Raw genomic sequence first — 23265 nt, 5'->3', positions numbered from 1 at the left:
GTTTGACTGCTTACTGGGCTCTTAGATGACATTTAGGGATAAATTAGAGCTAAATAACAGCATAGAACAATGAAAGCCAGGATTGGTGGCTGTAAACAAACTTTATGGGAACACAGGAAACTTGGCCACACCCATGATAAGTGGACATCTGGCTAACTGAGATCATGACAGAACATAGACATTGCCAGACCAGAGTGCCGAATTAGAGAGGTTCAATCTGTATTCACATACTTAAAGTTAAGTGTGTGCACACACACACTTGTAAGGACCTGATTTAGCAAAGAACATAAGTACATGTTTAACTTCAAGCATGTGCTTATGTGCTTTCATGAAATCTAGGCCTTAACTTCAGATAAGCAGCAGCTAGCAAGAACCATACGCTGACAAGAAGGATAGAACAGAGAAAGAGAGTTACAATAATGAGTTAATCCAGTACCCAGTAAAGACATGTAGACATCTTTGGCAGTTATATTGCTTTAGTTTTGCTTTCCTTTCCAAATTATCTCAGCTCCCATAGGTGACATGGCTGAAATGAGTGTTTAGAGGGATTTGAATGAGGAGAGGGAGATGTTTTGGCAAATAAGTTTTAAGGAGGACGCTTCATTCTGAGGGGCTGCATAAGAGAATACATGGAGACAGAAATGAGAGAAGGGGACAGAGAATGTGCCAATAATGACATCATTGCTGGAACTCAGAAGACGCTAAAGGAGACAGATAGAAACACAAATGCAAGATCAGTGATGGAGCACCTTGAAAGCAAAGACAAAGAGCATAAATTTGACATACAGTGCAATGAAAAGCCAATGACAGGACTCTAAAGGGAGGGAGTTTGATGTGGACAAAATGACCAATGAGGAAAAAAAAGATTATAACAGTATCAGTAAGGGTAACATTAATAGCATTAACGTGAAAAATATATTCGTATGTTGAAACGGATTAAGCAGTGCTACAGTCAGGTCCTCTAAACAAAGAATCAAGAAAAGTGAAGTATGCTACTCTTATCCTATGCCATCAGAATATTCCCCCATCTAGACAGAGAATCTTCAAATTGCTAAATTTAATATGGCTTTGTAGTGACACAAAGGAATCTAACCCAGTGTGATTTGGCATAAATGAACTGTAATCCAATTATACTACTGCCTGAGGTTCACTCTTATCCTGCTTATTTGTTAAGTATAGCTTATCTTTCCATTGCAATAAGTAGTAATTTTCTCATCACCCACTAGAGGAGGCAAAAGTATAACTCCTACCATTTGGTGGATAAAAAACAGCATATTCTTCCATTCCGAGTTTTCCTGTGAATGAGCAGACATGGATTTAAACATACACAAATGGTAAAAGGGCTCTAGAAATGTGATTTTTTCCCCCCACTTTTCAGTAGTATCATTACATAAGTCCATTAATTATTAATTATGTTTTTATATAGACCCACAAGCATGAAAAGCATTTCACATGAGACAGAGTAAAGGAGATATTGTGTTCCTCAAATGTAAAATGTAGACATGACACAACAAAGGAGACTGGCAAACAGTAAAGAGGAGATAAGGGAAAAGAAGGGTTTCAGTAATTCCATTACATGGAGACAGTGAATGCATACATACATATATTTTGGAGATTCTGTTATGCTTTGTGTTTTGTTAAACAACAATAAAGTGTATTACTGACTCCGTCACTGCAGAAAAAAGTGAGTTTTCAGAAGAGATTTAAATGAAGAGGAGAATGCCTTGGTAGACCAGAACACAGAGAATGTTCTATGGATAGGAATAACACTTGGGAAAAGTGCAGAAATATTAGTTCAGAAAAAGGAAACTGTTGCATTCAGGAGGAATCATTAAAACAATGGAGAGGTATCATAACTGATTTATTTGGAATATTTTTCTTTCCTATCTTAAAATCCCCATTGCTCCAACAAGCCTTTTTTCAAATCTAACACCGATACCAACAAACATAACAAAATGAACACCCAATTTCTTCCATCTCCTATTGAAAATAAGCATATGATAATAATATTGGATATTATATGTTTTGACCCACAATAAAAATATCAACAATTTTTAGGCATAATGCATTGCTTGTCTTAAATACAGCTGCACCTTATAAAAGATATTTTCAATTTCTTTCTTACTGTTTTAAAAATAGAAAAACAGCATCGCTTGCCTGGTAACTTCAGTCGTGCAGAACGCAATGCCATCCACAGCCTCCAGAACAACTCTAACATTATAATCAAAGAGGCTGACAAAGGAGGTGCTGTTGTCATCATGAACAGGCCTGACTACCTAAAGGAGGCTGCCAGACAACTCTCCAATACCAAATTCTACAGGCCTCTTTCCTCAGATCGCACTAAAGAATACACTAAGAAACTGCACCATCTGCTCAGGACACTCCATACACAAGCACAGGAACAAATCAACACACCCTTAGAGCCTCGACCAGGGTTGTTCTATCTATTACCCAAGATCCACAAACCTGGAAATCCTGGATGCCCCATCATCTCGGGCATTGGCACTCTCACTGAAGGACTGTCTGGCTATGTGGACTCTCTACTCAGACCCTATGCCACCAGCACTCCCAGTTACCTCCGTGACACTACGGATTTCCTGAGAAAACTACAATGCATAGGTGATCTTCCAGAAAACACCATCCTAGCCACCATGGATGTAGAGGCTCTCTACACAAACATCCCACATGCAGATGGAGTGCAAGCTGTCAGGAACAGTATCCCTGATGATGCCACAGCACAACTGGTGGCTGAACTCTGTGAATTTATCCTCACACACAACTATCTTCATTGATGACATCTTCATCATCTAGACCCATGGGAAGGAGACTCTGGAAGAATTTCACCATGATTTCAACAGCTTCCACCCCACCATCAACCTCAGCATGGACCAGTCTACATGGGAAGTCCATTTCCTGGACACCACGGTGCAAATAAGTGACGGTCACATCAATACCACCTATACCGAAAGCCTACCGACCGCTATGCTTACCTGCATGCCTCTAGCTTCCATCCCAGACACACCACAGGATCCATTGTTTACAGCCAAGCACTGAGGTACAACCGCATATGCTCCAACCCCTCAGACAGAGACCTACACCTACAAGATCTTCAACAAGCATTCTGTAAACTACAATACCCACATGAGGAAGTGAGGAGACAGATTGACAGAGCCAGACGTGTACCCAGAAGCCTCCTGCTACGGGACAAAGCCAAGAAAGAAACCAACAGAACACCACTGGCCATCACCTACAGTCCTCAGCTAAAACCTCTCCAACTCATCATTAGTGATCTACAACCCATCCTGGACAATGATCCCTCGCTTTCACAGGCCTCGGGAGGTATGCCAGTCCTCGCCCACAGACAACCCGCCAACCTGAAGCATATTCTCACCAGCAACCACACACCGTAACATAATAACTCTAACTCAGGAACCAATCAATGCAACAAACCTCGGTGCCAACTCTGCCCACATATATACACCAGCAACACCATCACAGGACCTAACCAGATCAGCCATACTGTCACTGGTTCATTCTCCTGCACGTCTACTAACATAATATATGCCATCATGTGCCAACAATGCCCCACTGCTATATACATCGGCCAAACTGGACAGTCCCTAAGTAAAAGAATCAATGGACACAAATCAGATATTAGGAATGGCAACATACAAAAACCTGTAGGGGAACACTTCAATCTTCCTGGACACACAATTGCAGATCTAAAGGCATCCATCCTACAGCAAAAAAACTTCGGGACCAGACTTCAAAGAGAAACTGCTGAGCTACAGTTCATCTTCAAGTTTGACACAATCAACTCTGGATTAAACAAAGACTGTGAATGGCTTGCTAACTATAAAAGCAGCTTCTCCTCTCTTGGAATTCACACCTCCAGATCAGCTACTAGAAGTGGGCCTCATTCTCCCTGATTGGATCCACCTCGTCATCTCCAGCCTGATTCTGGCCTGCATATTTATACCTGCCTCTGGAAATTTCCACTACATGCATCTGACGAAGTGGGTCTTTGCCCACAAAAGCTTATGCTCCAACACTTCAGTTAATCTATAAGGTGCTACAGGACTCCTCACCATTTTTTTTAAAATAGAAAACATTCAACTAGAACAGAGAAGCTAGTTATTTAAATCCCCTTTTAAAAATCTTAAATGGACTATTTGTTATTATAAGAGAAAGGTTCTTTTTGAATATTGTGTGTTTTCATCTCTTCTTTGCATTTTGCAAATGCTATGAAGTACAATCCTCACAATGAGAGATTTTGCCTAATCCAAGCAGACATCAAGAAAACTTGTATTACATTATATAGTTTCCTGTACAGTAGAATCCTAAAGTTATAAACATCTCGTGAAAGGAGGTTAACTCTAAAATGTTTGTAACTCTGAACAAACTATTGTGGTTGTTCTTTCAAAAGTTTACAGCTAAACAGTGATTGAAACGAGCACAGCTTTGAAACTCTGAACTTAGGAAAGTGCTGCTTTTAACTATCTTGATGTAAATGAAACAAGCACAGAATAGTTTCCTTACTTTGTCAAATCTTTTTTTAAAAACTTTCCCTTAATTTTTGTAGTAGTTTACATTTAACGCAGAACTGTACTGCATTTGCTCTTTTTTGTGGGGAGGGGGAAGGAAGAGGCTCTATGTTGCTGCTTGATTGCATAGTTCTGAGTCCAAATGACATGGGTGGTCAACCTGTCAGTTTGTAACTTTGGGTTTTGTACTAGTAACTAGAGGGAGCACTGTAGTAGAACCTCAAAGCTGCACAGCAGCACAGCTGATTAATCAGCCCCACCCAGGCAGAGGCTCAGGGTTCCATACATGGATTAATTAATTAGAGAGAATACTGTTGTACTGTACTATGAAACCAATAAAATTGGATCAAAATGGCCCTATTTCGCTATTACCAACTGAGTATACACCTACATGATCTCTGGGGGAAAAGAAAGTTTGTATACTTAATGGAGGACATTAGATTTAATACTGCCATATACATGAAATATTTAGTCACAAATACATTAAAATGTGGCTAAGTATATTTTAGGTTGGACATCAGGAAAAACTTCCTAGCTGTCGGGATTGGAGATATTTACAAGCAGGTTGGCTAGACATCTGTCAGGGATTTCTAGATAGTGCTTGGTCCTGCAGTGAAGTCAGGAGACTGGACCAGGTGTCTTCCAGTTCTGGTATTCTAGGATTCTCCCCCCCCCACACACACACACACTTACACTTTTTGGGATCAGGAGTCCTTTACATGTGCAAAAATTTATGTGCAGCCCCAGCGGTTGTTGGGTCCACTGATTGTATGTGTTGTACCTATCAATGTTTCCAGATTGTCAACCTCACAGAGCCCCTGGAGATGTCTCGTGGAGCCCTGGGGCTCCACAGAGCATAGTTTGAGAAACACTGTTTTAGGGACATATGATAAGTTAAAGTATCATGTCCATTCTGCCCACTAATTCACAGGAACCAGAACCTGTTCTAAACCTCTAAGCAGGATCAAACAGATGCCTTTTTTTTTTTAATGGCTCTGCTAATCTTGTCCTTTACCATTTTGTGGAGTTTCTCACTAAAATTAGATGCATTGGAAATCCAAGATAGTCAATATTCAGTTCTGCACCAATGATAACTTTAATCCAGTATCTCATGAATGGACTAGCAATGAGAGTATATAATTGGAAAGGGAAGATTCCCACCTTTCCAAGATTATATACACTACTTGCTCTTGGTTCTTCTGATACTTGCAGGCCCAGAAATGTTGAACTAAAAAGTTTCATAGTGCATAAAATATATTAGTTATATTTTCTTGCCCTTCCAAGGACAACATAGTTTAACTCAAGGGGTGAAATCATGGCTTTACTGAAGTAAATAGGAATTTTTCTTTTATAAAATAAGCAACATGTGCACAATACAAGAGAGTTTGATAGGGTAAAAGATTTTATTGTCACTCATTTAGTGTGTTTAAATAACTCTCTCATGACTAACTATATTATTCATGATTGGTGATTATCCCAACTTTATTCCAGTAAAACTTGACACCATTTTTCTCTGTATATATGTCACCAGAGAGAAAATATATCTATACTGGTCAGCTTTAACACTACTATTCACTCCCTGCAAGGGTGACCTGTACCTGCAAAGGGAGAGGGATCAGAGAGAGGACAACTGCTTTCAGCAGTGTTACTGAGCATACTCCATTACAAACCAAGAAGCAAATCTAAGGTAGCACATGAACACCACCCTCACGCACACATCATCTCACTTATAAGCAGTAAAACTAAAAAGAATCATGTCAGTTTCACTCAGCAGCTGCATATGGCTCTGTTATCCCAAAGCAACAGACCAGGAAGCTCATGCTCCCCAGCAGCCGACCAGGCAAGATAAACCAAACTATTTTCACAAAACATTTTGGATTTGCTGAATTGACAATTTTTAATCAGAAAATTTCCAATCAGCTCTACTAAGTCATTGTATCTGAGATTATTGTCCCTATAGAATGGGGAAGCAAGAGTTGTTCCTTACTGCGTAGCTTGGGTAAAAAATATGCACAATGAGGCCAAAGGCTGAGAAAGACCATAGCCTTCTAGAAATATATTGGATTTCTTACTGTTATTCAGAAATAAAAAGGATTTAACAAAAAAGAAAGGGGAAAAGTGTGTGTGCTTGCATGCGTGCATGAGAAAGATGGTACTGGATTTTTTTAGGTCTTTAATGACCTGGGAAAGTCAGGATGACTGATGGAGAAAAATATTGCCAATCATTCTCTGAAAAGCTCAAGCACCTCTACCCTTTTGAGTAGGAACTTGAAATGTTATAAGGGGTGACCTTTCATAAGAACAGCCATACTGGGGTGGACCAAAAATCCATCTAGCCCAGTATCCTGTCTGCTGACAGTGGCCTTTCTATCAGGAATTTGCCTTTAGTTACCCCCAAGGAAATCCATCCAATTTTAGCCAAGTTGTAAGTATCTGAAAAATTACAATTCACATATGCTCAGTAGAGACTGAGATTTTAGCAGCTAAATTCCACAGTGATTCTGTTCATGGTGAGCAGGAGGTTTCCTGCAACAGCATCTGTCAATCACTGCAGACATGTTCAGTTCAGGTCTGGCAATGCAACCATCAACAAAGAGCATTGCTCTGCTCTAAGTATCCCCAGGCCCTGGTAAGCAAAGCCAGCATTAAAGAGGAACCTGCCTGATTTAAATATAGAGGGAACAAGAACTGGATCTGCAGGACAGAGGGGAAAGTAGGAGGAGTTAAACCAAGAAGCCTAGGAGGAGGGAAATCTGGGATTGGCAGCTGTAATTGGAAAAGAGAAGACTAATAGTCGTGTGGGGAGGACCTGGGACTGGGAAAGGAAAATGGGGCTAACTGAACATCAGAAAGGAAAACCAAATTGGGTAGATGCGGGAGTGGGTGAAGGACTAATATTGGATGAGGAGCCACTGGGGTGGAGGAACAGAACAAAAAGGGGAAGGCAGATTTGATGTGGAGTCAGGGTGTGGGGGACTGGCTGAACAAAGAGATTGGGATATGGACTTAGGGGAAGACAACAGGGATTGGATAAAGAGGAAGGTTAGGCCTGGGAGCTGCCAGGGATGGGGACTATGGGCAAGACAGCTAGGAATGAGATACATATTGGATAAGGAGCTGGACAAGAGACTCTGAGACAGAGAAGTAAGGATAGAATAAGATGGGGAAGGAGACTGGGATAGGGACAATGAGATGTGGTGGGGAAGAGACAGGTCAGGAATAGGTTGGAGAGGATTAGGCAATGGGTCAAGTTTTGGGGTGGGGAAAACTGATAGAAGAGCACACTCCTCTCCAGAGGCTGGAATGGAACCCTGAGCTGGGAGCCCTCATGTCAACAAATATCTGTGGAAATTCTGACAAAGTGTCCTGTCTTCATGTAATACTTGTCAATGGAGATGAAAACAACCTGTTACCGAAATCAGTTATTCCATTAATTCAAGTAGCAAAGGGTCTGTATAGTGGAGTTCAAGGTTCCAGCTCTGCTGGTGACTCACATAAATGTCAACATAATGACACAGGATGGAACTGGTTTTTTCAGTTTGCATTTTTTTAAAATAATAAAAATACACATTAAAATAATATTGAGGTCAAGCTCTTCTAAAACAGGAAATATAGGTACAGTATTAAGATTGCCTGTCCATATGTGTATTTATTATTATGTAGCCTTTAATTACATGATCATACACTTTGTGCTAGAAGAAGCTCCCTATAAACCTACAAACCTAACATTAGCTTCCTTCAAAACTCTCCATAAAACTCTCCTTTGTCAATAGGCTTACATAAAATTGACAAAAGGTATGCTCTGACCAATACTGTCTCACTATCTTCTTGTAAAATAGTTGTAGAGATGCTGCCGTGTCAGTTTGGTGTAGCTGAAACAAAAGACAGAACTATGTAGCACTTTAAAGACTAACAAGATGGTTTATTAAGTGATGAGCTTTCATGGGCCAGACCTACTTCTTCAGATCAAGTTGTGAAAGAAAATTGGCACAATCATATACACCAAAGTGATACAATCAAAAAAATGAACACATATGAAATTGACAAATCAAGTTGTAGCACAGGGAGAGGCTACATGTGAGAGAGTCTAATGTCTGTTTTGTGAGCATTGATTCTTTGGCGAGGTGTCTGAGAAGTTTGTCCAATGTACATAGCAGATGGACACTTTAGGCACATGATGGCATAAATTATATTTCTGGATGAACAGGAATATGTGTTCTTGATTGTTTGCCATTTCAGCCAGACTGACCATTCCCTCAATGACCTTAAAAAAATGCATATTGCTTCAAAGGGATTTTAACTCCACACTTCAAAGAGATGCTTCAGAATTGTCAATCATGCTTAAATTTGACACTTTATGTATGGGTCTCAACAAACACTCTAATTATCTCACCCATTACAAAGATTGTTCTATCTGCTTCCCAAAATTCATAAATCTAGACACCCCGGACGTCCCATCATATCTGGTATAGGCCCGCTCACTACTGGTTTATCCAGCTATGTAGACTCTCTTCTCAAACCCTATGCAACCAACACCTCCAGCTATCTCCGAGATACTACTGACTTCCTAAGGAAACTACAAAACATCAATAACCTCCCTGATAACACCATCCTTGCCACCATGGATGTAGAAGCTCTATACACCAACATCCCACATGAAGACGGATTACAAGCAATTAGAAACACTATCCCAGAGGACAACACTGCCAATCTGATAGCAGACCTATGTAACTTTGTTCTCACCCACAATTATTTCCAGTTTGACAACAACTTATACCTCCAGATTAGCAGCACAGCCATGGGTACACACATGGCCCCACAGTATGCTAATATCTTTATGGCTGACCTAGAACAACATTTCCTCAACTCCCGTCCCCTTTTACCCCTTCTCTACTTACGCTACATCAATGACATCTTTATGATCTGGACGCATGGCCAAGAAACACTGGAGACATTCCACAGAGATTTTAACAACCTACACCCCACCATCAATCTCAGCCTGGACCATTCTACACGAGAGATCCATTTCCTGGACACCACAGTACAAATCAGGAATGGAAAATTAGACACCACCCTCTGCAGAAAATCACTGACTCATACAGTTACCTACATGCTTCCAGCTCCCATCCAGCACACACAATACGATCCATCATCTATAGCCAAGCCCTTCGATACAACTGCATCTGCTCTAATCCCACTGACAGAGACCAGAAACTTCAGGATCTCTACCAAGCATTTAGAAACCTCAACTAACCACCCGGAGAAATAAAAAAGCAAATTGAAAGAGCCAGACGAATACCTAGAAACCATCTACTTCAAGACAGACCCAAGAAAACCAACAAAAGAACACCACTTGTCATCACCTACAGCCCCCAACTTAAACCTGTCCAACACATTATAAATAAACTACAGCCTATACTGGAACAGGATACTAAACTCCAAGAGGCTCTGGGGGACAGATCCATAGTCTCCTATAGACAACCACCTAACTTCAAGATGATTCTTACCAACAACCACAGGACTACACTAATACCAACCCTGGTACCTTCCCTTGCCACAGACCCCGTTGCCAGCTTTGTTCACATATTCACTCTGCTGATACCATTATTGGACCTAACCAAGTGAGTTAAGATCAAGAACACATATTCCTGCGCATCCAGAAATATAATTTATGCTGTCATGTGCCGAAAGTGTCCGTCTGCTTTGTACATTGGACAAACATCTCAGACACTTCACCAAAGGATCAATGCCCACAAAACAGATATTAGACAGGATCACAAAGAAAAAACAGTTTCTTGACATTTCAACCAGAAAGGACATTGTCTCAACGACTTGATTACCTGCATCCTACTTCAAAGACCTTTTAAGACTACACTTGAAAGAGAATCCTCTGAATTGTCATTCATGCTTAAATTCAATACTTTACACCTAAGTTTGAATAAAGACGCTAATTATCTTACCCATTACAAAGATAGCCTACCCAATAATCATCTCTAATATCATTAGCTCACAGACATTTAGCTCCCCACCTCCCATCTTCCTTCTGTTCTGAAATTTGATTTGTCCTTTTCATATGTGTTCATTTTTTTAAATTGTATCCTTTGGTATATATGGTTGTTACAATTTTCTTCCATTATTTGTTCTGAGGAGGTGGGTTTGGCCCATGAAAGCTCATCACCTAATAAACCATCTTGTCAGTCTTTAAAGTGCTACATAGTTCTGTCTTTTGGTTCAGCTAGACCAGATAGTAATAGGTATGTAGCCGTGTTAGTCTGGTCTAGCTGAAACAAAAAACAGGACTATGTAGCACTTTAAAGACTGACAAGATGGTTTATTAGGTGATGAGCTTTCATGGGTCAGACCCACTTCCTCAGATCATATTCTGGAAGAGAACTGGCATGACGTTAGTTCGAACCAAGGGGTTTAGTTTGAACTAACGCGTCCTGGTGTGTATTTCCTGGTTCGAATCAGCTGTTGAGCAGAGTAACGTGCAGTCGAGATCATGCTAATGAAGCGCAGGATATTTAAATCCCTGCTTCATTAGCAATATCAGTCGCCTACATTTGCATCCCTGGCTTGAACTAGGGATCAAGTGTAGATGTACCCTTATGGACAGAGACACCTAGCAGAGTGGTGTCGTGTTCCATAACCAGGGATCCTATGTGCAGTAATAATTCCAAAAAGGAAATACTATTATGTATGTATTTCCCCTGCCTCAGCTGTCCCATCCTGTGCAATGAAGATGGCAAGGGTTCTGTGGGAAAAAAACATATAAGACCATGTAATTACAGACTCTATCATAATACATATAAATAGACAACCTTAATTCTGGTATTTCCCAACATTATGAATGCCTGACTTTGCAATTTTATGTTCTTATAATATAGTTTTTTGAGTGCATGTGTAATGTACATGAATTAAAAATCCATATGGATTTGCTTTTTTGGTATACTATATTCAGCAATCAACACTACTCTTTGTATTATCTTTTACGATATTTTTTTTTACCTCGTATATATGATTTGGGTGGAGTAGCACTATTATAAGAAAAGTGCTCCAGTACTGATGTATCTCGGGAAAAACAGAGCAGTACCTGCAAAAAGCAATGTAAAAAAACATCATCTGACCTCCTCAATAAACAAAAGTGTCCAACACATAATTATACACTGGCAGTTGAGGCATTTTAAGATCTTCCATATCTAATGCTATAGAGTTAATACCAAAAAAACTCTTAAGAGACTTTTAATTTTTGAAACACAATATAGCCCAATATAGCCCAAGAATTTCAATGTTTATATTTTCAGACCCACATATGCCAAGATGTGTGGGTAAATCATTTGTGTATGTGTAAACCACACACCTAGTGGGTGTGATTCACTGTGCCATGCAGTGGCACTTAGACTACTTACAGAAAAAATTAAGAACAAGTGAGCTCTATACCCTAAGCTGAGAACCAGCTGCCTTTATAGCTCAACCTGTAGCAGCTCCTATACTAAGCTCCAAAGATCCCAGGTTCAAATCCACCTGGTGATAGTAACATATGCAGTTATATGTAACTGTGCATGCAACTGACCACTTACCTCAATTGCCTAAGGAAGGCTGTGCAATCTCCATCATTTGAAATTTTTAAGAGCATGTTGAACAAATACCTGCCAGGGAAGGTCTAGATAATAATTAGTGATGCTATGAGTGCAGGCGACTGGACTAGATGACCTCTCTAGGTCCCTTCCACTCCTATGATTTAGATCTAGTGGGCCACTTCAATATCCAATTAGCATGATAGACAGACATCATACTAACTGCATGAACAAATGAAGTAAGTGCATTTTTGTGCATGTGCAGTTCTAAAATTGCCTGGTCATCAAATTCCGTGATTTTCCAGGACCTCCATGAGTTCTGAAGCAGCTGGATCCCAGGGCCACCGGAGCAGTTGGGGTTACCCCTCAGGGTCAGTCATGCCAGCTGCACTGGCTGCTGCTGGGAAGGTCCCAGGCAGCTAACCCTGGGCACTGTCAGAGCAACAGCATCCCCAGGTTTCAGAACTGCAGTGGAAGAACCCTGGACTGCCTGCTCTCACCTTGGAGCAGCATCCCAGACCACCTAAGATTTAGTCAGGGGTATTTATAGTGCAATTCTTGTACAGTCTATGAGCAATGAATTTTTGTTTACTGCCCATGATTTGTCTATGACTTTTACTAAACATAACTGTGACTAAATCGCAGCCTTAGTTATCATGCAAAGACTGCACCATCATAAACATACACAAGGTGGCAGAGTTAAGGTTAAGTCTGCTGCTTCCTGACAGGGTGCATCAACTTTAAATGTTGTAGTGCTATTTCATCACATATTTTCTGCTTAATCAAATAACTGTTTTTCTTTGAATTAAGTATTGTAAATAGTTTTCAGATTCTAAAATTTGTCAAAAACAAAAATATAAAATTGTGACTTTTGAAAACCACTTGCACTTCTATTTCAAAACAGATATTTTTGTGTTAACATGTTACCTTGTTGGATTCCAAATTATTTCTCATATAGAAACATCTTTTAAAAATAAACAGTCTATCTTAAACACTCTAAATTAAATAGTTTTACTGAACTCTCAAGCATCCTCAAACTGTAATGCACAGGCAAAGTTTATACTAAGTATATGTTAATTGATGTGGGAAAAACTAATCAAGAAAGACTAATCAAATAATGTTCCCCAGTAGGAAAAAAAATCTAACATTAATCTGCAGCCCTCTCTTAGGAACACTGGTATCTGCAAGTTTTTAAATAAAGACTGAATCTCTTGCTAAAAGGTATGCTATAGCTCAAAAGTTATGGCTTAAATATGGAAATTGCTAGGTGAGGTACTTCAAGCCGTGTTCTACAGGGAGTCTCATTAGATCAGCGAAGGGCAAACAAGAATAGGGAGTGGGCTGCCCTCCATCTCAGTGGATCACAGCAGCTCACGACCCACTGGGGTTCCATCTGTTGCTCCTCCCCCCCCCCGCATTTGTCCCCTTTCGCCAAGTGCTGGGATACAGGATCCCTGCACTTCCTACTCTCCCCCTCCCTCCCAGAACTTTTGGGGTACTGCAAACCCACTGATTTGCTTTCCGACCCTACTCCTTGCCCTCTCCCGGAGTGTGAACTGCTGCAAACCAACTGTACACAGCTGTTCCAGCTCTAGGAGGGAGGGAGAGGGGTGGGGATGGAGCACAAATCAATGGTTCTGCAGTGCCCTGAAAGTGCTGGAGGGAACAGGGAAGGGTAGGAATTGCAGGGCTCTGGTTTCCAAGTGTGCGAGAAGCACATGGGGAAGAGGAGGAAAAGACTAAGGTGTGCAGGCTGCAGATGGAGCTCCAGTGGTCCACATGAAGCCCATGGGTTGCAGGTTGCCCATCATAGTACTAGATGATCATAATGACCCCTTCTGACCTTAAAATCTATTAATTATAGGTCTCAAGAGAAATAAAGGCAAAGGAAACCATAACAACATGCTATTTTAAAGCACGCACGTAATTGACAAAATTAACAAGGTGTTTAATTTCTTCTTAATTTTGGACTGATAGTATTGGACTAATTTCAAAGGCCAAACAAGAGAAAAATAAGCATGAAGCACACAATAGCCAGTATAAAATTTCTCTATCAATAGAGTTGAATTATGTAATGTAGGAGAGTCTTATAAAGTCATACTAATGAAATACAGAAATCACACTAATTTAAGTAATTGAAAATTAGCAGTTTTATCTCACTGCCTCTATTATTTATGCCCAGTGTTTATTTATGACTAAGGGTCTACTAAATTTGTGGCTATGAAAATCATGTTACAGACTCTGGAATTTGGTCTTCCTCCTGAAATCTGGTCTCTGGCCACCCACTTCTGATGCCAAAACATAGTGATGACAGCATTGCCTTTAGAGCTGGGTGCCTGGCCAGCAGCCACAACAGCAGCACAGAAGTAATATACCACCTGACTTCTGTGCAGCAGCCGGTAGGGACGTTAAAAATTGTGCAATAGAGTAACCGTGTAACCACTGAAAATCTCAAGGGAGTCTCCTCAGAAGTGGGGCTGGCAGCTCCTAGGGAGGTGGCTTCATTGTGATAGCAAAGCCACTTCCCCACCCAGGAGCAGAGCCGGCAGCCCTTACCCACTCAGCTCCCTCGGAAAGCTGAGTGATTGACACCACTTATCCACTTACTGGCTAAACGGTTAGTTATATATACTCTAACATCCCTAACTCAGAACTGGGTGGGTGGCAAGCAGCAGCTGCTGGCCAGGTGCCCAGCTGTGCACATAGAGCAGGCAGCAGCTTCTTCTTAATTCTCTGCCAACAGCAGCAGAAAAATAAGGAAGGCAATAATGTGAGCCTCTTAACAGGCTTGCAACCTCTTTTTGCAATGGGAGTTCCCAGTTTGAGAAATATTGTGTAGAAATCACACATTTTTGATATGTTGATTATGGCATAAACAGCAAATGTCCATTTATGCTGTAATCAAATCTACAAAAAAAAGTATAATTTCTCCACAAATCGATAGATCCCTATTTATGTGTATCAATGGTACAATTCAATAATATTATTATTGTTATTTAATTTTTGTATTATTGTAAGCCCAAATGCTCCAGACAGGATCAAGGTCCCATTTTGGGTTCCATACAAACCATCAACCTTATCCCAAAGAGCTTGCAATCTAAGAAGCAATAACTAATTCTACCAAAAATATGAAATACCAGAAAACTGATTTCTATCTCCCTTCTAAAGTGTAATTTTCATTTTCAAATTCTCTTGCTTAACCAACATTTGCCACTTCAGTTGTCAGCAAACGATATGACACAGCAGAGTGGTTCTTAAACTATGGTCTGTGGAGCCCCTACAGAATGAAATAATTTGAGAACTAGTTGAAGCTGAACATCAGGCACGAAATAAAGGTTGTCTTTCTGAAAGGGGTGGGCCCTCAAATGGAAGGGGAGGGGCAAGGATACTTCTCCACCCATAGACCATGATTGGTCTAGGGACAGAGGAGCACACAAAGCCTCCCCCAACCATGCCAGAAGCGTATGGCACTTCTAAGTACTGCATGCTCCTCACAGGGTGGAGGAAACTTAGTGGCTGTGTCTAGACTGGCACTTGCCAGCTGTCTATACTGGCCGCTTGAATTTCCGGAAAAGCACTGACGATCTCATGTAAGATCGTCAGTGCTTTTCCGGAAATACTATGCTGCTCCCGTTTGGGCAAAAGTCTTTTCCCGAAAGACTTTTGCGCAAAAGGGCCAGTGTAAACAGCACAGTAGTGTTTTCCGCAAAAAAGCCCCGATCGCGAAAATGGCGATCGGGGCTTTTTTGCGGAAAACCATATCTAGATTGGCCACGTACGCTTTTCCGCAAAAAGTGCTTTTGCGGAAAAGCATCCTGCCAATCTAGACATGCTTTTCCGAAAATGCTTTTAACGGAAAACTTTTCCGCTAAAAGCATTTTCGGAAAATCATGCCAATGTAGACGTAGCCAGCCCCTGGGCCCTAATTGGCTTGGTGGCAGGGGTATGGCAAAGCCTCCGCCGGCTGGATCAACCCGCTTGGTGGGCCAGATCCAACCCATGAAGACCCTTTTGCCCACTCCTGCTTTAGGAGATAATCTTTTTACAAACTGTTTTGAAAAATGGAATAAATTAATAAATAGGTTGTATTTCAAGTCTTAGTGCGGCTAAAATTTAACACTTTTTAAACTCTTTGTTTCTTTGAATTCCTACAATCATAGTCATCTTTAGTACTCAATTAAGATTAAATATTGAAAGGAAACAAAAATAAAACTTTCACACATAGTTATGGACTCAGAAATAACTTCCAAAAGAAAAGTCCTCAGATATAGCATATATGTTTTCCACTCCTGAGGCCATAGTGTCCACACTACAGCCAAAAGTTGGCATAAGGTATGCAATTCCAGTCAAGCTTTGGTGCCATTCTCCGAAGGGAAGGTCAACAGGACAAACACTCCTGTCTTCTTCCCTTACTCCTCATGAGGATAGGAGTTAGGGTATTGATGGGGGCACCTTCGGTGTTCAATTTTAGTGGGTCTTTACTAAACCCACTAAAATCGAACTCCAGATCAACTGCCACAGCGGTGACATATGCATAACATATGCCTTCTAGCACTAACAGAGACAAACTTTGATTATTATTATTTTATTTTATTCTATTATTATTATTTTGTATTATTATTTTATTCTATTATTCTAAAAATGATTCTTTCTTCTTCATGACTATCAGGTAACTACTAACTGTAAAATATTTATTAAGTCAAAAGAAGAATTTTATTTCCACTCCCAACCTGAGATGATAAAACTGACAAGAAATTTACCTTCTGACTCCTAAAAGGAGAAAAATTTACAAATAAGCATTTGAAACCAAATAAATCTGGATTTTTGGGATGTCACTTTATGCAGTGTCCTTTCAGAGTATAAATCATATTTTAATTCTGATATATTTGTATTTGAAAACAAGAATTGTACTTAGAGAGGAAATATGCACATAAATTTAACTGGACACATAAATGCTTAAAGTTATGTAAATACAGATATGTTTGAATAAATATTTAATTATAAATGTATATATTTTCTACATATGGGAACAAGCAGCATTAAGAACAGATTCTTGATTAGTTTTTTCCTCCTATTATAAGTACAGACTTACAAAGGCACACTAACTTCAAAAAGGCACATACTTAGTTTGATGTAGCTATAAAAACCGAATTAAACATGCCCACACTAACAGCTGTGACTAATCAAGCTGAAAGTGCTGTGAAAATGGTAAGTTTGCTCCATGACATTTATGTTGACACTGCAATCAAATATATATTAGGAAATTCATGAATGTAATCTCCTTCCATTAAAACAAATTTAAAGGGAAGTAATGTAGGTAATTCCATATAAATTAGCTAGATTTCCATTTGCTAGAAAAAAAGTTTGAAATTATGAAAATGAAATCGCTGCATCCACACTATACTATAATTACTGTATTTTTTTATTTTTAAAATATATAACCACTTTGTGCCTTCGACAATAGGTCATTGTCAAACAACGTTTTTTATTTTTAAACTAAGATTTTGCCTATTATCCTCAAGACAGTTGATTTTCATGTGCCCTTCAACTCTATTTTTTGTTGGTTTACACTAATTTATGACTACTGGAACAGGCTGACTTTGCCCCTTTTTTGTTATTGTACTAAAAAACAAACACACAGAATCATTTCCAAGTTGAAAACCTCTAAATAAGTCTTTGACTCCTCCAATATGCTCCCATCCAAGAGTCTTGCTTAGCTTCTAGTCTAGTCTTGTTCAAATTCAGAAACATTCTATTTGAGATTACTAGTGACTTCAGAAAATCAAGGGCATTGACACAGGAGAGTGACTGACCCTCATCTTTTTATAGCATTAAGGTTATTTTATATAACCTATATCCAGAAAGTGATGTTATTTATTCATTGTATTGCAGTAGCATCTACGGCCCTCAGGGGCCCTATTAGGTGCAGTTCAAACATGTATTGGAACACATTCCTACCCCGAAGATGTTACAATCCAACACATGTATACTTTAGTCTTTTATAAAGAAGAGCTAGTTACTTACCTGATATAAATAATCCTCAAATACAAAATAGTAGTCATCATTGCTTGCTGTCAGCTTTACGTCCTACAATAAAAAGTTACAGCAGTTTGGAGCTGAAAAATAGCTTTTCCATTTGGGTGATGTCTGCAGAATTTGGGCCCAGCATAGTAATTCAGGAGTAATTGTTTCAGCATTAATGAATTTTCTTCTTACTTAGCAGCAGACGTCATACACAATAGGGATGTAACCAGTTAACCATTAACTAGTAAGCATCAACCTTTCCAGGTAATGCTTTGCCAGTAACTGGTTAGTCAGCAACCTGACCGGTCTGCTCCAGCACACCTGGATCCACTGCACCGCAGCACAGGCTAGGAGAGATGGGTGCTACCGCCCAAACCCCAATACAGCCCCCCACCTATGCTGCAGTGGGCCCAGCGCAGCAGGCCTGGCCTGAGCAGCCCCCTGCCCACTCCAGCCTAGCCTGGCCTATACCTGCAGAATCCCAATTAAGTGTCTAACTGGTTAAACAGGATTTTACATCCCTAATACATAGATTTCACATTAATCATTCCAAAACAAACAAAATGCACTTTCTTGTTTACAACTATATTCTGAACTGAAACTCAGAGACCAAAACCTCACTCCCTGGTGTTTCATCAGACCAGGCCCAAACAAAAAGCTCTAACTGAATAAGTACTATAGTATGGTTTTACTAAAGTAAGTATCCAATCTAGATGCTGGATCTAATAACAATGGTATGCCTAACCCCCCTAAGTAGGAGCCTAACATATTTCAACAATCAGAACCTGTCTGGACATGCTAGAGAGGCAACCACTGTGCTAGTTGTGTGTGCCTCTGAAAGAGGTGTGACATCCCTGTGCGGCCACTTGTGTCCAGACCCAGTTGTGTAGGTGCACCTTGCCTTTAATTTCCCAAATTGGATTGTCAATAAATTCATGGAGACTTATCTACCAAGCCCCAGACATACACACTCTGTAGCAGCTGCTGAGAGTTTGATTTATAAACAGAAAGTTCAGCAGAAACACAAGAAAGATTTTCACCCAGGCTTGATAGCAGGGGAGGCAAACTCCATCTGAATTTACCAGTCCCACCTTCGTCTAGCAATCCTGTTTCCAGGTCCTTTACCTGCAAGACACTCTAGACCTTTATTCCTTCCATCTGCCAGGCTTTTGTTTTGAATGCAGCTCTTCTGGCAGCACTCAGCTTCTCACAGGCTGGATCTTCTGCAGCCATCTAGAAAGTCCCTCCTTAAGTTTCTTTTCCTGAGGTCTCTATTGCATTCCCTAGAAGCACCTCTCCCTTACAAGAATTCTAGGAGCCGATCTCCTCCAACTGAGTACTGGGTAGCTATTTGTCAGAACCAGGTGTTTGTTAGCTGATTAACTGCTAATCAGCTACCTAGTCATTTAGCTACTAACAAATGGCTGACATGGATTCATTGTCCTTTATGAAGTCCATCACAAGTCAGAAGGCCCTGAAATGCCTTAAAAAGGCACAGTCTCCCCAGGATAGTATCTTCACTTCTGCAGGAGGAACTAACACAACTATATTCCTGTTTTATACACTTCCTAACTTACCTACAAAAAAAAACCCCAACAAAATACACGACCCTTATAGTTGTCAGCATAAGAAACAAAAAGTTAGGAGCCTTTTGAAAAACTCATCCTATTAAGACAGTAAGGCAGAACTCTTCAGTATCAAATGTTTGTAGTTTAGATCTTTTTATAAGCATGAGAGCTTGGAAAAGAAACAAGCAATTAGCTGACTGATGTGAAATCCAGACACCACCTTTGAAAGGATTCTAGGTTGAGGTTTAAGGACAATTTTAGCTTTGCAAAAAGCACAGAATGGCCAGGTCACACACACAACTTACTCACACAAACCTTGTTGATGTAAATTGTAAAGGGTATTATAAAAGCTGCTTAGACAAATGAAAGGAAGAACAATCCATCCAAGATTTAAAAGTAGCGTTCATGAGCTGGGGAAAGACCAAATTAATTTCTTATGATGGATTTGTGGCTTTCACTAGTGGATACATATTAACTGAACTTTTCATACATACTTTATCTGTGTCACATGTAAAGACATATTTATCGTCTATGGATATATGACATGCTGGTATTGCTTTTAAGTACACTGAGAGACAGGTCTAGAAACTTCATATAAAGTAAATATTGATATACTAAATTGATGCCTGCATAGACTCTTCACACCTGTCAGGTCATTAATTTATACTACGTGAATTCCACACTTTCTGGTTCATTGCTTCATGGAATTAACTTTCTAAAGTGCAAGATATTTCTCAGAGTTCATTTAAGTCCTACAATCCTTGGCAGCTCGATGTAGAGAAAGAGGGCTTGGAAGATGAACCTCCACATCTTCTTAGGAAAACATCTTTTATTGTCATCACTGGCAAATATCACTAGGAAAACTGAATGGTATTCTTTTCAGAAAATTCTCCTGGAGCTGGGAAAACTAAATAGTACCCTCTTCAGAACATTCTCCTGGAGTATGCACCATAAAAATATTTTAAAAAACAATAAAAAAAAAACCTTTCCTTTGGGAAAGACAACATTTTATAAGCCTACACAGGAGCTAGGAGGGTGCTTCACAGAATACGTACACAGGAATGCCTTAGATATGCCCAGCCTAGCCCACCAAAATAGCAACATGGCTATGGTGGAAGGGCAGTGGCTCATGCTAGTTTCTGGAATATGTACTCTGGAGGTCAGGAAGGATAGTTGCATCTAAAAACTAGGGAAGGGAGCACATTTTCAGTTCTAATTCAGAGTAAAGTATGAAAAACTAGGTGAGAAGTCCCCTCTAAAGCAACTGACAAAACCATTAAAGTTGTAACAATACTACCCATGAGATAATTAAATTGCAAATCCTCAAAAGGTGAATAGAGTGCAGCATTATCAATATTCTCATCAGAAGAATCATTCTAAGCTCTGAATATAACTGTTGATAATCTATTCGAACTACTGACTCCTCTTCTTTAGGTAAAGCATCCAGCATTATAATGGGAAAGTGCTCTCTATAAGTAGTTACAAAAACTGAATCCAAGCATCTCAGATCCAATGTGGGAGCTTTTTCCAATCTCTAGTCTGAGCTGAGTGGCTATGGTGGTAAGACTGAAAAAGGTCTCTGTAATGCCGAGGCAATGGGCAATATGGTGCCACTTTGCACTGTGTGACTTCGCAATCCTGCCATTAACCCAACTATAGCAACATCTCACAAGATGATCAACCCAGATTATCTAGTTGGACAGTCAGATTGTTGGGACTGAAGACTCAGAGGAACATCAGTAACTCTAACGTGATCCAATTCTTCTTTGGACTGTGAATCTGATCTCAGATCTGTCAGTGAAATAACTGATCATGGCACCTAAGGAAGAACAACAGAGAGGAAGGGAACCTGCCAAACTTTTAGGTGAAAAGGAAGAGACCAGGGAACACAAAATAGATCCCTCTAACTCTTCCTCTCATTTGATGTAAGATGACTCTGGCTATGTCTAGACTGCATCCCTCTGCAGGCAGAGGGATGCAAATCAAGCACTTCGGAAGTGCAAATGAGCCCGGGATTTAAGTATCCCGGGCTACATTTGCATACTCATGCTCTGGTGCTGTGCCGATCACGCGCCCTTTCGAAAGTGAAAGTAAAGTGTAGCCCCGGCTCTGTTGACAGCAGGGAGCTTTTTCAGCAGAGCCTCCTCATTTTTTGAGGAGTACAGGATCTGCCGAAAAAGCTCCCCACTGGCAGCAGAGCCGTGGATACACTTTACATTCACTTTTGAAAGGGCACGTGATCGGCACAGCGCCCGAGCATGAGCATGCAAATGAAGCCTGGGATATTTAAATCCTGGGCTCATTTGCACTTCCGTAGTGCTTGATTTGCATCCCTCTACCTGCAGAGGGATGCAATCTAGATGTACCCATAGAAGCTTTCCTCTTCTCTCCCATAAGAAATTAATCATTCTGATCTGCTGAACACTCCAACTGCAGATCTACTTGCACCAGAACCACAACCCTTACCATAGGATCCAAGTGTACTGTCAACAACAGTTATAGAGGTTTTTTTCATATCCAATGCAACCCTCTGCACCGAGGATGGATCCTTTGGGAGTGGTTTTTATCTTTACAGATTTTTTTTCCTCTTTGGCATCAGAACAGTTAGGTTCTGATCTTGCTCAGGGAATTCTGAGGAATCCCACAACGCTAAAGTTAGACTAGAGTAAGGTACTTAGTTAGAGAAGAATTTGGGATCGCAGCATTTGGAAAGTTTCACAACTGACCGCTCCTGCAGTTGCAAGGAAATGAGGCAGCAGGGAGAACCATCCCTGCTTTCGTAGCCTTACCCTCAGAACTGTAGCCTATAGGGCTAACCTGCTTGCTTGCCTATAGATAGATATAAACATTTATTATTTCCTTATGGTTTTGATTATATGTTTATTATAGTAAGTTTCAGTAGGTTTATATTGGGAGTTTGGCTGTATCGCAAGGCACTTACAGGCCACATCCTGTATGTTGAGATAAGGCAAAGCTAGCACACACATGACTGGAACCTTAAACCCTGATAGCAAAGGCAATGTGGGTATATTCAGGTCCTTTCACCTAGATAAAATAATCTTCAATGGCATAGGGATTTCCCAAGAATCCCCTCAAACATAGCAGGTACCTTATTACTTAAAAAAGCCCGAAATAACCAGTTAAGACCAGACCGAATAACATGGTAGGACATAAGAACATAAGAATAGGAATGCCGGGTCAGATAAAAGGTCCATCCAGCTCAGTACCCTGTCTGCTGACAGTGGCCAATACCAGGTATCCCAGAGGGAATGAATCAAACAGCTAATGCTCAAGCGATCTCTCTCCTGCCATCCATCTCCACCCTCTGACAAAAAGGCTAGTGACACCATTCCTTACCCATAATGGCTGACAGCCATTAATGGACTTAACCTCCATGAATTTATCTAGTTCTCATTTAAACCCTGTTATAGTCCTACCCTTCACAACCTCCTCAGGCAAAGAGTTCCACAGATTGACTATGCGCTGTGTGAAGAACTTCCTTTCATTTGTTTTAACCCTGTTGCCCATTAGTTTCATTTGGCGGCCCCTAGT

General features: G+C 40.3%; 1 protein-coding gene across 5 annotated transcripts in view; it reads right to left on the bottom strand.

The window, feature by feature from the left end:
• The window catches only part of TBC1D19 (TBC1 domain family member 19), a 125825-nt gene that overhangs the window by 27958 nt on the left and 74602 nt on the right, over positions 1-23265 (bottom strand). For 4 of the 5 annotated variants that reach the window (XR_016349404.1, XM_006138181.5, XM_075930616.2 and 1 more), the window contains 3 exons: positions 18146-18208; positions 11553-11637; positions 1251-1295 (listed from right to left, as the gene is read on the bottom strand). Coding sequence is in view for 4 of the 5 variants with exons in the window: in XM_006138181.5 (XP_006138243.1) it covers positions 1251-1295; positions 11553-11637; positions 18146-18208 (193 nt within the window). In the remaining variant the exon portion in view is untranslated. The remainder of the gene's footprint in view (positions 1-1250; positions 1296-11552; positions 11638-18145; positions 18209-23265) is intronic. The other variant, XM_075930614.2, reaches the window with a different exon arrangement.

This window comes from Pelodiscus sinensis, chromosome 4 (assembly GCF_052426305.1).
Source record: "Pelodiscus sinensis isolate ZL-2025 chromosome 4, ASM5242630v1, whole genome shotgun sequence".
NCBI lineage: Eukaryota > Metazoa > Chordata > Testudines > Trionychidae > Pelodiscus > Pelodiscus sinensis.
Note: the sequence above shows the minus strand (reverse complement) of the source record. Positions and strands in the feature narration are given on the sequence as shown.